This window comes from Lampetra fluviatilis, chromosome 22 (genome assembly GCF_964198595.1).
Source record: "Lampetra fluviatilis chromosome 22, kcLamFluv1.1, whole genome shotgun sequence".
NCBI lineage: Eukaryota > Metazoa > Chordata > Hyperoartia > Petromyzontiformes > Petromyzontidae > Lampetra > Lampetra fluviatilis.
Genome location: NC_136296.1, coordinates 5,629,910 through 5,644,899, shown reverse-complemented (window position 1 = coordinate 5,644,899; position 14,990 = coordinate 5,629,910). Strand labels below are relative to the sequence as shown.

Sequence of the window (14,990 nt, the reverse complement as noted above, 5' to 3'; positions counted from 1 at the left end):
AGGCACTAAGAACAGCAAGATCCAACCATGTTCGTCCAGTGCTCGCTGAGCTGCATTGGCTTCTGGTTGCCGAACAAATACGTGATGAGGTCGCACTCATGCCACACAAAGTGCTTGCCACGGAATGAACCACAATACCTTGCTGATCTCGTCAAGGAGCATATACCATCACGTGAACTCCGGTCATCATCGCTGCGGCTTTTGGCTTGCCATCGAACAAAAACGGTCACCGCATCGCGCGCTTTCAGATGCGCTTATACTGCCGTCTGGAACACTTTTCCTTCCAATATTAGGAAGTCCCTGGAACTATACAGTTTTAAATCTAGATTGGAAACTAATTTCTTTAGAACTGCTTCCTGTGCTTAGTTTGTTGTCCTTTCCCCCACACCTCCGATTAGCATGGTTGGCTATATACGGTACGAAATAATTTCAACGTACATCGATGCATTCGCAAATTTTCAGACGGTGCTGCTATTCTGGAGATGGGGAATCGCGCGGTAATTCCAGTGACAACACGTGCACTTAGACCAGCGCTGCCGCCGTGATTCCTGCAATCCCAGTTGAGCATCGACTTTGAGGCTGGCAACAACATCCCCGCCCTTCCAATTGTCACCGTCCGATCTCCTGAACCTTTTATATCCTTCCTTCCTTTCCTCCTGTTTCCTTCCTCTTCCTCTCATCCACATCTCATTATTTTTCCACGTGATGACGGGTCTCTCCAGGAGGTGTCAGTCGCTGGAGCGGGCTGGCAGCGTCAGTGTATGTCGCTTGAGGACCAGCGCTCCCAAGTCCCAAAGGTAACGGTATAATGCTGCCAACTCCTCCCCCGCCCGCCACTGCGCTCACTGCTACTGCCGCTGACGTTGTCTTGAACCCCTCCTTCAACCACCGACCACATCGATCCATCTTGTCTGCCCCTTCTTTCCTTCGGCTGCCTTCACACTTGTTTTGCTTTGCTGTCAAGTTGGTAAAAAAATGTTAACTGCGTACGTGCCCCCTTTTTGAATGGACGTTGCAGGTAGTTCCAATCAATTTTGTTTTCTACTCAAATGTCGTAGTAAGTGACGCTACAAACATGACATCACATCCACTATTTTCCCACCAAAAGTGGCGCCACGTCGCATTGCGTGACATGTGAATTATCCGAAAAAAATCTAAACATTTTCTTCAACGTATTATTAGCAATGTGAAACTCATTCCTCGTGTATACAAGCAGTATGTATCACACGTACGCATCTACTGTAAAGCACGAATTAGGTCGGCATACATTGGTGTGGCCTGATGAGTGTTAATGTAGATGATAGTTGTTTGATGGAGGACGCTTTTTGGAACCACCTGCCTCATTGCAGGGATTCATGATTGTGTTTTGCCAGAGTACAGCGTGTTTTGTGCTGCAAGTGGCATTGCATTGATATACGTTTCCATGTGGAGCAGCAATCCAAAGTATATTTAAGGAAATAAAATTAATCCCATCTCACCACCACCACCCTCACTCTTCTGTAATACTCTGGGTGTTGTGTTGATATGCTGTGAGCCAGTTGTAACAGAAAAACAATCTATAAAAATAACTAAAAAACGAAGTGTTCCTGCAGGTATAAACAATATCATTTGCACAGTTCTGTAAATTATAAGCATGATGCCAATTATTTGCCTCACAAAGTCATGTTTATGGCTCAACATTCTCTCTAAAGCCTGCTTTCATTAATTAATGTGAACATTCCCCAGCAAGATATAGCCATTCTGGCCAATGTGCAAAAATGGAAATGCAGCATAAATGCCTGTACACAACATGTAACATGTGTACGTGTATACATTTGTTTGCAAGGAATATAATACAATTTCCAGTTTAAAAGAAAAGTGCAAACTTGCTTCTTTTAAACATTTTTTTTAGAATAGGTTTTCCCCTTTTTCTGGCAACAAAACTGGTGTTAAGATGTAAAAACACCAAACTGAAACCTTTTACAAGGAATCATGTCTGCATTAACCACAATACTTGTGGTCAGAATGCAAAAAAAAACATACTCTGATAAGATATGTATTGTCTTTTAAACTGATTGGTCCACACCAGCGACAGCTTTCTTTGGAGCCTAGTCTCAAAAGGTGTGAGACCAGAGGCCCCCTTTAGGCGCCTATCAGTTTGGTGTTTTAACAACTTAACATCTGTTTTGTTGCCAAAAAAAGGGGAAAACCTATTCTCATATTTTGGTACTGGCAAAGGAGGTCCCAGGAGTTTTTTGTTTTATTAACTGGTTACCTGGTGGAAAAAGGGATAAGAAAGGCCATTCAAAGCCGTTGTGTAATTGTAAATCACCTTCAGTCAGGCCTCTAGTATACAAACTAAAACTGAAGATCTGTTTCCATTTAAGGCCGCAAGAAGGCAGTGGGAGAGTTTGATTCCGGTCCACGGTTCACGTCAGCGATGAGTGACATCTTCTGAACCAGGCCTGATCCACTCCCCCCCCCCTTTCTCCAACATCACCAACCCACATTGTCTGGGTATGGTCAAACAACCCGTATGACTGGGGGAGGACTTCATTAAAAAAAGAGTGCACCCAAGTAACCTTGTTTTTCAACATACTCGGGTGTACCTTTAAAAGACCCACCATGCATGTGCAGTCGAATGTCATTTTGCCGTTCCAATCTTCAAGTGCCTATAATGGTGAGCGAGTTCTCAATACGCTGACAGAAGCCTTCCCCACCTGAGTGGGATTTGCAAAGTATCGAGGGGTTGTTCCTCCCTACCCCACCCCATGGTGCTCTGCAGCCTCAGCAGCGTTCGCATGTTATTTGACCAGCGAGATGCGCCTGTGTTTTCTGCTTTCGCTGAAGAAGTTGAAAGTGCTGCCCCCCCCCCCTCGCCCGTGTCGCCCCCCCATCCCCTTCCCTGTCTCCGGTTGACAGCGTGTGAGTGTAACGGCCGCGCTGGCGCGTCGTGTCTGTGTGTGTGCCCAAACTCTCTCAGCAGACACTTCTTGTCGATAGACAGGCAGCGGCCAGATAGCCCTAGGATTCTCATTCAGCATGCCTCGCCCGACGATGACAGGTACCCCGGAATGAGACCCTCCGCCCCGAACCCCCCCTTCTCCCACCCCCTCGTCGGCTGGGCACGGACATCCAGTGGAGACGGATGGGTGGCTCACGGGAACCTATTGTGTCTGATTTCGAAGAGCAAGCCGGTAGTCTCTTGAGCAGTAGCCACGATGGATGTGCACTGACCTTCACTAAATGTCAATCTAGATTTGAAGTTTTCGTGATTGCAGGGATCGATACTCTTTGGTTCTTTCGGTAAAGTCACGTAGGCATTAAGCAAAATAAATTAAATCACGACGTTTCGGGCGCAACACAAGCGTCCGTCGTCAGGTGGGACAACCACAGCAAGAAACAATTGCTGAGGTGGGCAAAAGGGGCTGCTGCAACAAGAGAACGAGAAGGGGGTGGGGAGAGGAGCCAGGGAGCAGAGACAGGGAGGGTGGGGGTGTGGGGTAAGGGGAGTGGAGGCTACAAGTAAGACGCAAGTTATCCAGCTGCGCAGGATGATGCCGTGGTGGAATGGTTATCACACTGGACTTGCAGTCAAGTGGTCGCCTGGTTAATTTGATGTCCCGGCGCGGCAGTTGACACGAACGGCAAGTATTTTTTTTGTACAACCAGTAGTATAAATGGGTAACAGCACACGTAGTTAATTTGCAGGTCTTGTGGAGCTAGCTAATATGTGGGCACTTGCAGCTGTTTTAAGATGCGTGGCCACAGCACGGAAGAGCTTGCCAAATACCATCTAGAGGGAGTCTATAACTCCTGCTATTGAAACTATTCAAACAAATTTGTATTTTAACAGGTAAGGCCCGCTGAGCTATATAGTTATTTTTCAAAAGCGACCTGGACCACAAGCGATCGCTCAACGAAGTGGCTTATTGCGTGGAAATGTATAGCAGCAGCCAAATCCTTAAACGCACATTAATTATAATAAATGTAGAGGGGAAAAACCGGAGGATGCGGAGAAAAATCCACACAACCACGGGGAGAGAACATGCAAACTCCAAATATCCAGCAGGCGTCAGGGTCGGGATCGAACCCACGCTCTCCTGTATACAACGCGAGGTAGTTAACATCTCAACACCGTGGCGACCCTGCTGGTGGAGGCCGCTCTACCAGTGGCATGAGTAAGACATTGGTTGGGCTGCACCTTCACTTTCTTACCTTTACACAACTCCGACGGCAGAATATATCATTTGATGTGTGGGGAAACCGGTGTATTGCTTTTTGTTTTTGACTTCGGTGGTTTTTTGGGACTGCGTACCAGCCTGGAAGACACGTGGCAGTGTACTAGCAAATGCCTCTCGGAGATTAACGCCATCAAAGATGAACGGCACAGTTGAAAACTCTCAATTGTGATCAACTTTTATCAACGAGCGTAATATCAAGCACGTCAAGAAACTGTTTTGGGGATTTTTATTCAGGCATGATGCGTGTGCGTGCGTGCTTGAGTCTTGTTTATTGTTACGGGTGATGGATTGTGGTTTATAAGAACGCTAATTACAAGCAACGCATACATTTGGTAGAAACAATACACCTCGGATACTCAGCACGACTGCAGTGCATTGTACGTTTAATTTCTATATGATATATCATTTACAATTGCTGTAATTTACAATCGTTAGAGTTGTCATTTCTTTTGGGGGTTTTCACCCAGGTCTCCCTTGAATAACAACAATTTCCATCTCAGGCCATGGATGTGTATGAATATAAATGACATTTTCTAATTCAATAATGAATTCGTGCCTACTCAGGAATGTATGGACTATTCAACAGAGACGTGGGTTTACCGAGAGGCAGTAGATGCATATGTAGCTGGGGACACAGTGGGCTGTGATTGATGACAGTATTTCCTCGTTATTCACGAACTTGCTATCCGCGATTTTGGATATCCGCGCATCGCACTACTGCATCAAGGAGATAGAAAGAAAGAAAGTGACGAGATAAAGTGAGGAGAGAGAATGTGATGCGATAAAGTGACGGGATAAATTGATGAGACAGAATGTGAATAGAGAAAGCGATGAGATAAAGTGATGAGAGATACATTGATCAGAGATAAGTGATGAGATAGATCAATAAGATCAAGCAATGGGACAGTGATGAGATAAATAGATGAGCCATTCAATTGCTTTTTACGTTTTTTTCAGATGATTCGTGAAAATATAATTACCGACGAAATTTGCTTATTCTCGAGCATCTCCGGATAAGTACAGTATTCACCCTGAGACAGTCAGTGTTATTTTCTCACAAAACACTGTGGAAGCATTGATAGCAGGCTTGTTGAGTCTCGTGGATAAAATGAATTGGTGTCAATTAGTCAAGCAATGCGGATTTTGAGTATTTTGACATTTTTTACATTGCATTACCAACAAGTGGTAAAAATGGGCACTAATGCAAAGGATCCACTGTGAATATACGTGTGTAGGAGTACATTGTGCATGTAAACATTTGATGAGTGTGAATGCCTGAATATCTACTTTGGTAAATAATAAAAATATATAGTTAAGTCGTTAAAATAGTTAATTTACATTAAAGCTACCACGTTTCAGCATGGCTCAACTGAGACATATGGCGAGCTGGCAGCCCCTCCCTCTGACAGTTAGCTCCACCCACTTTCACACTGGCCCCGCCTTCTTCGCTAATCCCGCCCACTACTTAGGCAGCACCCCCCTCTGTATGTATCACAGAGTCAAACGTGGCACCGCACATTTCAGAAATGAGAACAAACTCTACGTTTTATTGAATGCTTCACAAAATTTAGCACGGCCTTTCTGAAACTGGGACAATCCTGGTCCAAGCCGGGACATTTGGTTAGCTTTTCCTTATATGCGTGCATGTGGATTCATCACGGAAACGATTTGAATATTTCTGCGGTACTATAATCATTAATAAGTATTATTTTTCAGTGCCAATATGAATTCCGTGATTAAAGAGCCTGTACAATATTCGTGGGGCTTTTTTTGAACCTATCTACGTGACTTTACCGAAAGACCCAAGAATATGAATGTCTGCAGTGACGAAAGCTTTAAGTCAAGCATGTACTATTAGAATGGCAACGTTAAAGTTGAATATTTAAAGTTAATTAAGTGCTGCATTCGTAAAGATGTATGCTTAAAGGGACTAAGGGATAACAAACATTCTTACAGTTTTTCATTAAATCTCTAGGATATGGACGATGAGATTATGGCTTCAAGCAATAATATTTTTTTGCAGATATACACAAATCTGAACCGAATAGCTGTTACATATGAAGTATTGGAAAATGACGGCAGGAAACTCCTTGACGGGAACACACTTCTTTTATTAAATCTTGACTTGTAACAATACAACGCGTGGCCTCTCTTCTTCACACTGCACTTCTCTTGACTCAGGATTCTGTGCTGCCGGCTCTCTGTGCCTCGTGTAGACTCCGCGCCTCGGCTACACTCCTCTCTCGCCTCGTGTAGACTCTGCGCCTCTGCTACACTCTCCACTCGCCTCGTGTAGACTTTGCCCCGCTCTCGCTGGCTACACCGTATGCATACTCGGCTCGTGCAGACCTTCCTCTCTCGCTGGCTACACCGTATGCATACTCGGCTCGTGCAGACCGTTCTCTCTCGCTGGCTACACACTACACATTACTCAGCTCGTGTAGACCGTTCTATCTCGCTGGCTACACACTACACATTACTCAGCTCGTGTAGACCGTTCTATCTCGCTGGCTACACACTATACATTACTCAGCTCGTGTAGACCGTTCTATCTCGCTGGCTACACACTATACATTACTCAGCTCGTGTAGACCGTTCTATCTCGCTGGCTACACACTATACATCACTCAGCTTCTACTCTCCCTTACTCTCCTCTCCGGGCTCTATCTCTGCACCTTCCTCTTCATTCTTAGATGGTTCCACTTCTCCCCCCTGCTCCTCTGTGCATCACCTTATATACCCCTTCTTCCCGGGAGACGGAGCGGATGCGGACCTCAACGTCGGCACCGCTCCTCAGTTACCCAATCCCCACGCTCTATCCCCACGATCCGGTTCCGCTCAGCGCGTGTTTCCACTCCCCAACCAATCACACCGCGCTGCTACCCGATCACTCCCTCTGGGCGCGTCACCGGCACACAGCCAATCAGCAGCACTACCCCCACCCGCGCACTGACGCCTGCTCCTCCCCGTCAGCGCGCGTCACCGCACACACACCCGTACATACGCGCTGGCACACGACATATACACCCAGCGCGTATCACCACTACATCACCCCCTCCCACATAGCTCGCAGCCGGCCCGGCTGCTAACAACAACCAACCGCGACGATAAAACGACAATCAACAAAAAAAAACCCCGTAACCCCCCGAGTGTGCCCCGTAACACAACACAACAACAACAACAACAAGAATAACTATGTACAGATTGACAATGAACCCGAAAAGTCAACAATAACACGATACGAGCAAATTCGAAACGAACGCGCCCCACGTCCCTGCGACTACACGCAGTGACGAGGCGCTCCAACTGCCCCGACTCCTCACGAGGCAGGTCATGCAAAGTAGCACGACCTGGCGCGAGTCCGTCTGGCTGGTCCATCGTATGGGGCGGGACACTGACGACCGTCCGGCGGTTCCGGCTGCTCCAGACGGCGCGGAACGGGCCTGAAAGGGCTGGCCCCGCCGCGGAGATCCGGCCGCCGGTGATCGGCAGCTGTCAGTTCCGAGACACCTGGGAGCAGATCAGGCGAAAATACGTGTGGATCAGGCAGAGACATTTCCCCCTCTGGGTCGCCGGTCACGTCACACGCCCGGCCATCACGACACAAGGGGAGGCCATATGGAGGCGAGAACGGTTTCAGTCGGGAGGGGTGAACGTACCACCGGCGCTTTCCCCACTTTATCTCAACGCACTGGGGCCGTGCAACGCGCACGACCTCCACGGGTCCCCTCCACGGTCTCAACAATTTAGGCGACGTAGCCAAGGGCGCCTGAGGGCAATGCAGCCAGGCCCTGTCACCTGGTTTCCATTCGTGCATGGACACCTTCCGTGCCCGCAACCGTTCATTAGCAATTTGGCGAGCCCGCGAATTAAGCCGCGCGGCCTCCCTCGCCTCTGTCAGCTTGTGAATATTAAACTTAATATGTTCTGCCAAATTAGAATTAGTTCGTGGAGCGGACAGGCCAAGTTGCGTTTCTATTGGCGGGTCAGCTTCCCGACCGTACATCAGATAGAATGGGGAAAACCCCGTAGCTGCATGGGGGGCCATTCTATACGCAGCAAGGACTCCCGGGACCTGCAGGTCCCAATCTACATGTGCCTCGCACACCTGCTGGCACAGCATGGAAGTCAAGGTTTTGTGGAGTCTCTCCACCATCCCGTCAGTCTGCGGGTGGTACGGGGAGGTACGCACCTTCTTGGTACCCAACAGATCGCACACCTCTTGCAACAATTTACTCGAAAATTTTTTACCTTGGTCGGTCAGCAGGCGTTCGGGAGCCCCTTTGTCCAGGACATAGCCCTGGACGAAGGCATCCGTCACAGCCGCTGCCGACTGGTTAGCGAGAGGCCACGCCATAGGCCATCGGGTAAAGTATTCGACCCCCACTAACAAATATTTATTCCCTCTCGGCGTGACTGGGAAGGGCCCCAAAATATCGAGTGCAACGAGCTCGTTGGTACGCGAGACCTGAATAGATTGCAGCGGTGGATTAGCTGCCACGGCCGGTGGTTTACGCCTGGCGCACTCAACGCACCCCTTCAGAATATGCACCACATCACTTCCCATTCCCGGCCAGTAATAGTCACGCTGAAGCAGGGCAAGCGTCTTGTTAACTCCCAAGTGCAAGAGGCGTTCGTGTGCCGCCAAGACAACCCTCCCCCTCACAGCGGAAGGCACCACGAGTGCGTTCCGCCGGGACAAACTGTCCCATTTCAATAACACGCCCCGCTCAAGTACATAGGAGCCGGTACGCTCCTGGTCCCCCTCGGGACCCCCAACCTTGCGGCGCAATGCTAGCAGCGAGCTGTCCGCCATCTGGAGGCGGCCCCATTCGCTGAGCGACAGCGAGAGCAGCGAGTCCCGACCCTGAGAGGCAGTGGAATCATCCCCGATCGGTGCGCCCGCTGTCGCAGCCAGTGCCCCCATCTCCCCCGCAAGCGTCGGTTTACAGTGCGCCGATCCCGACCAACACGCGCATTCATCACAAGGCAACAACCGCGACAAGCAATCGGCATTCGTGTGTCGCAACCCCTTACGGTACGTAGTCGTAAACTGATAGTCCTGGAGGACTTCCAACCAACGCGACAACTGGCCCGAGGGCTGGGCGACCCTCAATGAATACTGTAGCGCCGCGTGGTCCGTTCGGACTGTAAAGTGACGACCATAAAGATATGGCCTAAACTGTTGCACAAAAAAAACAATGGCAAGCAGCTCGCGACGGGTGACACAGTAGCGCTGCTCCGCCGGAGACAACACCCTACTACCGTAGGCGACAACTCTTTCGACACCCCCAACGACTTGGGATAGCACCCCCCCAATGCCCGTGTTGCTAGCATCCGTGTCCAGCAAAAAGGGACTGGCAAAATCGGGATAACACAAGGGTGGGGCACCCACCAAGGCGTCCCGGAGGGAGCGAAACGCGGCCTCCTCCTCTGGTCCCCATTTGAACTTCACTCCCTTCGCCGTTAGAGCGTGCAAGGGTTTTGCAATAGTGGCGAAGTGCTCAACGAACCGCCGATAATAAGAAGCAAACCCGATGAAACTACGCACGTCGGAAACGGACGTAGGTGTCGGCCACGAACCGACACAATCCGTCTTCGCGGGATCGGTGGAGATCCCCGAAGAATCGACAATGTGACCCAAGTATCTAACGGACCTACGAAGGAGGTGACATTTGGCCGGTTTAAATTTCAACTTAGCCGATCGCATTCGCAAGAACACCCCTCTCAATCGCCGGAGGTGTTCCTCAAACGTTTTACTGAAAACAATGACATCGTCCATATAAATCAAGCATGTATCCCACTGCAAGCCCGACAAAACCAGCTCCATAAGTCGCTGAAACGTCGCTGGAGAGGAGTGAAGTCCCATGGGTAACCGGTTAAACTGGAACAGCCCCCCTGGAGTCCGAAATGCTGTCTTAGGTTTCGACTTTTCGTCGAGCGGCAACTGCCAAAACCCCGATAACAAATCAAGAGTCGAAAAATAACGCGCACCAGACAATGCATCGAGGGACTCATCCATCCTGGGGAGCGGATACGCGTCAGCCACAGAGATCTTATTCAGGCGACGGAAATCAACGCAGAATCGCAGGGACCCGTCCTGCTTCTTAACCAGCACAATAGGCGCTCCCCACGGGCTAGAGGAGGGCGAAATAATATCGGCTTCTAGCATATCGTTAACAGCCGACTGAACATGTTCCTTCTCCACGGGACTCAGTCGGAAGGGATTTAGCCTGACCGGCGCCGCATCGCCCGTTTCAATGTGATGGTGCAACAAATCCGTGCACCCAATGTCATACTTATGTTTACTGAATACATCAGAGAATTCAATGAGCAACTCGCGCAGCGCACCCAACTGCGCCGCCGACAAATCGTCCGAGGCGGCACATAACGAATGGACCCACTCAAGGTCTTCCCTTGGCTCAACGTTCCGCGCGGGGCTCGAGCCCACCTGCGCAACCAACCCATCATCCCCAGGAACCTGCGCCGCGTGAGCCAGCACGGTGCCCTGCGGGATGACAGCTGGTCGCGACCCCGCGTTCAAAACCATCACAAACGGATCCCTGTCAGCCCGCACCAAAGTGTGAGCCACCGATAAATCAAGACCCCCGACAGCCTTGTTAGAAGGACCCAAAAGCATACTCTGTCCCGAAGCCTCCCTCACCCATGGTTTTCGCAACCGGAGGGGAATCAACATCTGTGAACCCGGGGGCACTTGCACTGTCTGCGTCGCCACCGCTTGTATCGTAGCGCACGCCGTCCGAATGTCAGTAGGGCCCGTCAAAAATGAAATCCGGCGACCCGATGGCAGTTCAATGCATCGTTGATCGATAAGAATTTTAATGGGCATTTTAGCCAAAAAGTCAGTGCCCAAAAGACACGGAACTGCCAAAGAAGACGAAACGAAAACGGGTCCCGATAATTTGATATCTCCAATGCAAATGGACGCCCTAACCTGACCGATAATGCCCAACGATCCCCCATTAGCGGCGTAAAATGGCACATCAACTGGAAGCAGCGGACGACATTGGACTGGAAGAATATTATAAATGAGGTCCGATATAATAGTTGCCGATGCCCCCGTGTCCACTAACACCCTAATCTCAACCCCATCAATAGATCCCGTAACAACGGACGAACCCGCCGAAGCAGCCACAATTCTATGCCCCAATTCCGCCCATTCAATGTCTCCCTGGTCCCGGCCGAACCCCCCTCGCCGACCCGAATCCCCGAACCTTAACCGGCCCTCCTCCGCCGCAACGCGGCGTCCCATGTGTGCCGAATAAACAGGCCGAGCGTGTGAGGTGCCGCGACTTGCCGGGGATTGTAGAGATGACTTGGGCTCTCGGTCGTCGTCCAGCCGAGCTCCCATGGCGCGCTGCCGCGGAGCGCGGCACCCGGACGCCACGTGGCCCCGGAGGCCGCAGTTATAGCACGTGACGAGGGTCGGAGTAGATCTTGGTTGCTCCGACTTTCGGCCCGATCGCAGAGGCGACCGGGCCCCCGGCCTCCAGTCCCCTGGTCGTCCCGTGGCGAACGCCTCCTCTCGTGGGCTGACGACTTGGGGTTCGGCGACCACCAACCCCGGGGCTGCGACGACAGCAGCGTTGCAACCAACGCCTTGCTTCCGTTGTAGGGCCTCGTGCGCTTGAATACTCGTGGCGACTCTCAAAGAAGAAATATCAATGTCGTCAGCTGTGTTGATAGGGACCCCCAGGTCCTGCGCCAACTTGAGCAGCTGCTCCAAAACCATCGCGTCTTGGCCCTCCTCGTCCATCCGAGGGAACGCAGCATCAGCAAGAGCCAGCAACGCCGTGCGATAGGCCAGCGCGGTCTCCGTGGCCGCTTTCCGTCTTGCGTAGAACTGATGGCGGCATGTAGAGGGAGGCCCGTAGACCCTGGCCAACAAACCCAGCGCATCCTTCAGCGTGGAGCGGTCCGACTTCCGTGCAGCCCTGAAGGCCGCGAGCGCATCGTCGTCCAGCATGGCGGGCAATGCCCGCAGCGCTGTAGCATCGGACCACGCTGACATCTCTTGATGCGCCAAAAACCTTCGCTGAAATTGGCCCCAGTCTCCGCCTTCCGCCTTGAAGGCTGACAATGTGGGCAGGCGCTGCTGAAAAATGAAGTCATCCGCCTCGTGGTTCCTCTCCGCCTGTCCGTCGGTGTCTAAGATGGCGGCTCCAGCAGCAGACGTAAGATGGCGGACCCCCTCGCGCGCTGATGACGTCGATGCGCGCGCTTGGGAACCCACCACCACGTGGCGCTCGCCGTTCCCGCCAAAAGTAGGCCCAGGCGCAATGGCGGGAATCCCCCATTCGTTTTGGCGGGAATCTGCGGGGCGACCTTGTAAAATGTCCCCCACCGTCCCCGCTCCTCCCGACGAGCTGATCTCCGCCAAGATGGACGCGGCGGCGAGCAGCAGCTCCGCCAGTCGGGAGTGCGCCTCACGAAGCCCGGCGTCTGTCCCCGGTCGCTCGGCCGGCGCCGTCGACGGACCCTGCAGCGTGGGCAAGTCCTCTTCCTCACCCCCCGCCACCAGCGGCTCCGAGTCGTCCAGGTCTTCCTCGCGGTCAATCCCGTGGGTCCTACGGGTCTTCCTCGTCTCCATACTTGGAAGCCCGTTTCACTTCTGACGCCAGATGAAGTATTGGAAAATGACGGCAGGAAACTCCTTGACGGGAACACACTTCTTTTATTAAATCTTGACTTGTAACAATACAACGCGTGGCCTCTCTTCTTCACACTGCACTTCTCTTGACTCAGGATTCTGTGCTGCCGGCTCTCTGTGCCTCGTGTAGACTCCGCGCCTCGGCTACACTCCTCTCTCGCCTCGTGTAGACTCTGCGCCTCTGCTACACTCTCCACTCGCCTCGTGTAGACTTTGCCCCGCTCTCGCTGGCTACACCGTATGCATACTCGGCTCGTGCAGACCTTCCTCTCTCGCTGGCTACACCGTATGCATACTCGGCTCGTGCAGACCGTTCTCTCTCGCTGGCTACACACTACACATTACTCAGCTCGTGTAGACCGTTCTATCTCGCTGGCTACACACTACACATTACTCAGCTCGTGTAGACCGTTCTATCTCGCTGGCTACACACTATACATTACTCAGCTCGTGTAGACCGTTCTATCTCGCTGGCTACACACTATACATTACTCAGCTCGTGTAGACCGTTCTATCTCGCTGGCTACACACTATACATCACTCAGCTTCTACTCTCCCTTACTCTCCTCTCCGGGCTCTATCTCTGCACCTTCCTCTTCATTCTTAGATGGTTCCACTTCTCCCCCCTGCTCCTCTGTGCATCACCTTATATACCCCTTCTTCCCGGGAGACGGAGCGGATGCGGACCTCAACGTCGGCACCGCTCCTCAGTTACCCAATCCCCACGCTCTATCCCCACGATCCGGTTCCGCTCAGCGCGTGTTTCCACTCCCCAACCAATCACACCGCGCTGCTACCCGATCACTCCCTCTGGGCGCGTCACCGGCACACAGCCAATCAGCAGCACTACCCCCACCCGCGCACTGACGCCTGCTCCTCCCCGTCAGCGCGCGTCACCGCACACACACCCGTACATACGCGCTGGCACACGACATATACACCCAGCGCGTATCACCACTACACATATACTTCATGGCTAATTCTAAACCAGCTCACTTGCACAAACGTGTCACACTTGTCAAAAACGCAATGTATACAGCTACGGATGGAATAACATTTTACATTAAATATAGGATAACAATTACAACGTATTGTATAATTGTCAATGTATTGTCATCCCAAAAGCAATCATGCTTGCCATAAGGCTGAATAAAGTGTGTGTTTGTGATAATGTGTGTGCATGTGTACACATGTACACTGCTGCATGAACATGTATGTGTCTAGTTATGTAATTAGTTGGGGAGCGGTAGTGTAGTGGTTAGCGCACTTTACTATAAAACCAGCAACCCAAGTTCGATTTCAGTAACGATTATCTGAACCGGTAGTGGGCCTCCCGTAGGTCGACTCAGCATCAAATGAGTACCTAGTGCAGTGCATAAACATCACAACTGGGGAGGCAAAGGCGGCCGGGCGTGGTGCTGGCCACCCACCCCCACGTGTACCGTGCCGTCCTTCATAGGTGCTCACTAACAGCACTTGCCCCAAACAGTCTGTTACAGGCTATACGGGGGGATCTTCGTCTCGGTGTACTGAATAGGAATGTGAGATATGTTATGGCTGTAACAAAACACGCAACATTGTAAAAAGTCAACGGTGCAATGTATGTGCTTGTGTAAAAAAACAACAACAATAACAACAACGAGAGTGCATTAACATGTCTTAGCTCCTTGCACCATTTCCATTTGTCCGGGTTAATCCTCTCCTCCTCCCCTCGTTGTCTCTCCTTTCCTTTGCACCTCGGCGTGGCCTTTTCCCCGCCCGCTTTCCCCCCTCTTCTTCCTTCTCCCCGCCACCCCGGGGGGTGCTTGGCTCAGCCGCCACGGAAAGCCCCTCGAGCGATCCCATAGTCTCAAGTCGCGGAAAAGCAGCGTGTACGAGACGGACAGGTACAGCTGTTTTACGTCACTCTTCTCTGCCCCCCTTGCCCCCCCCCCCAGTGCGTGCCTTCATCAGGAGCAGACATGGGTGATGTTAGTCCATGGGTTGGAGCAGAGATCACTGCCACTAGAGGTGGCAACTAATTGGTGATACCAGCTTCCGTAAGCGGATAAACAAAGTGGATTACGTGACAGCATGCCTGTTACAGCAGATTATTA

The 14,990-nt window shown here is 51.3% G+C and overlaps 1 protein-coding gene across 10 annotated transcripts in view; it reads left to right on the top strand.

Annotated features, from left to right (window-relative positions):
* LOC144938461 (regulating synaptic membrane exocytosis protein 2-like) overlaps window positions 1-14,990 on the top strand; it is a 267,561-nt gene that overhangs the window by 196,121 nt on the left and 56,450 nt on the right. For 5 of the 10 annotated variants that reach the window (XM_078866297.1, XM_078866289.1, XM_078866291.1 and 2 more), the window contains 3 exons: window positions 723-797; window positions 2,963-3,043; window positions 14,709-14,780. The exons of 1 other annotated variant lie outside the window; for it this stretch is intronic. In XM_078866297.1, coding sequence (XP_078722423.1) covers window positions 723-797; window positions 2,963-3,043; window positions 14,709-14,780 — 228 coding nt within the window. The remainder of the gene's footprint in view (window positions 1-722; window positions 798-2,962; window positions 3,044-14,708; window positions 14,781-14,990) is intronic. 4 more of the 10 variants (XM_078866288.1, XM_078866292.1, XM_078866294.1 and 1 more) reach the window with 4 other exon arrangements.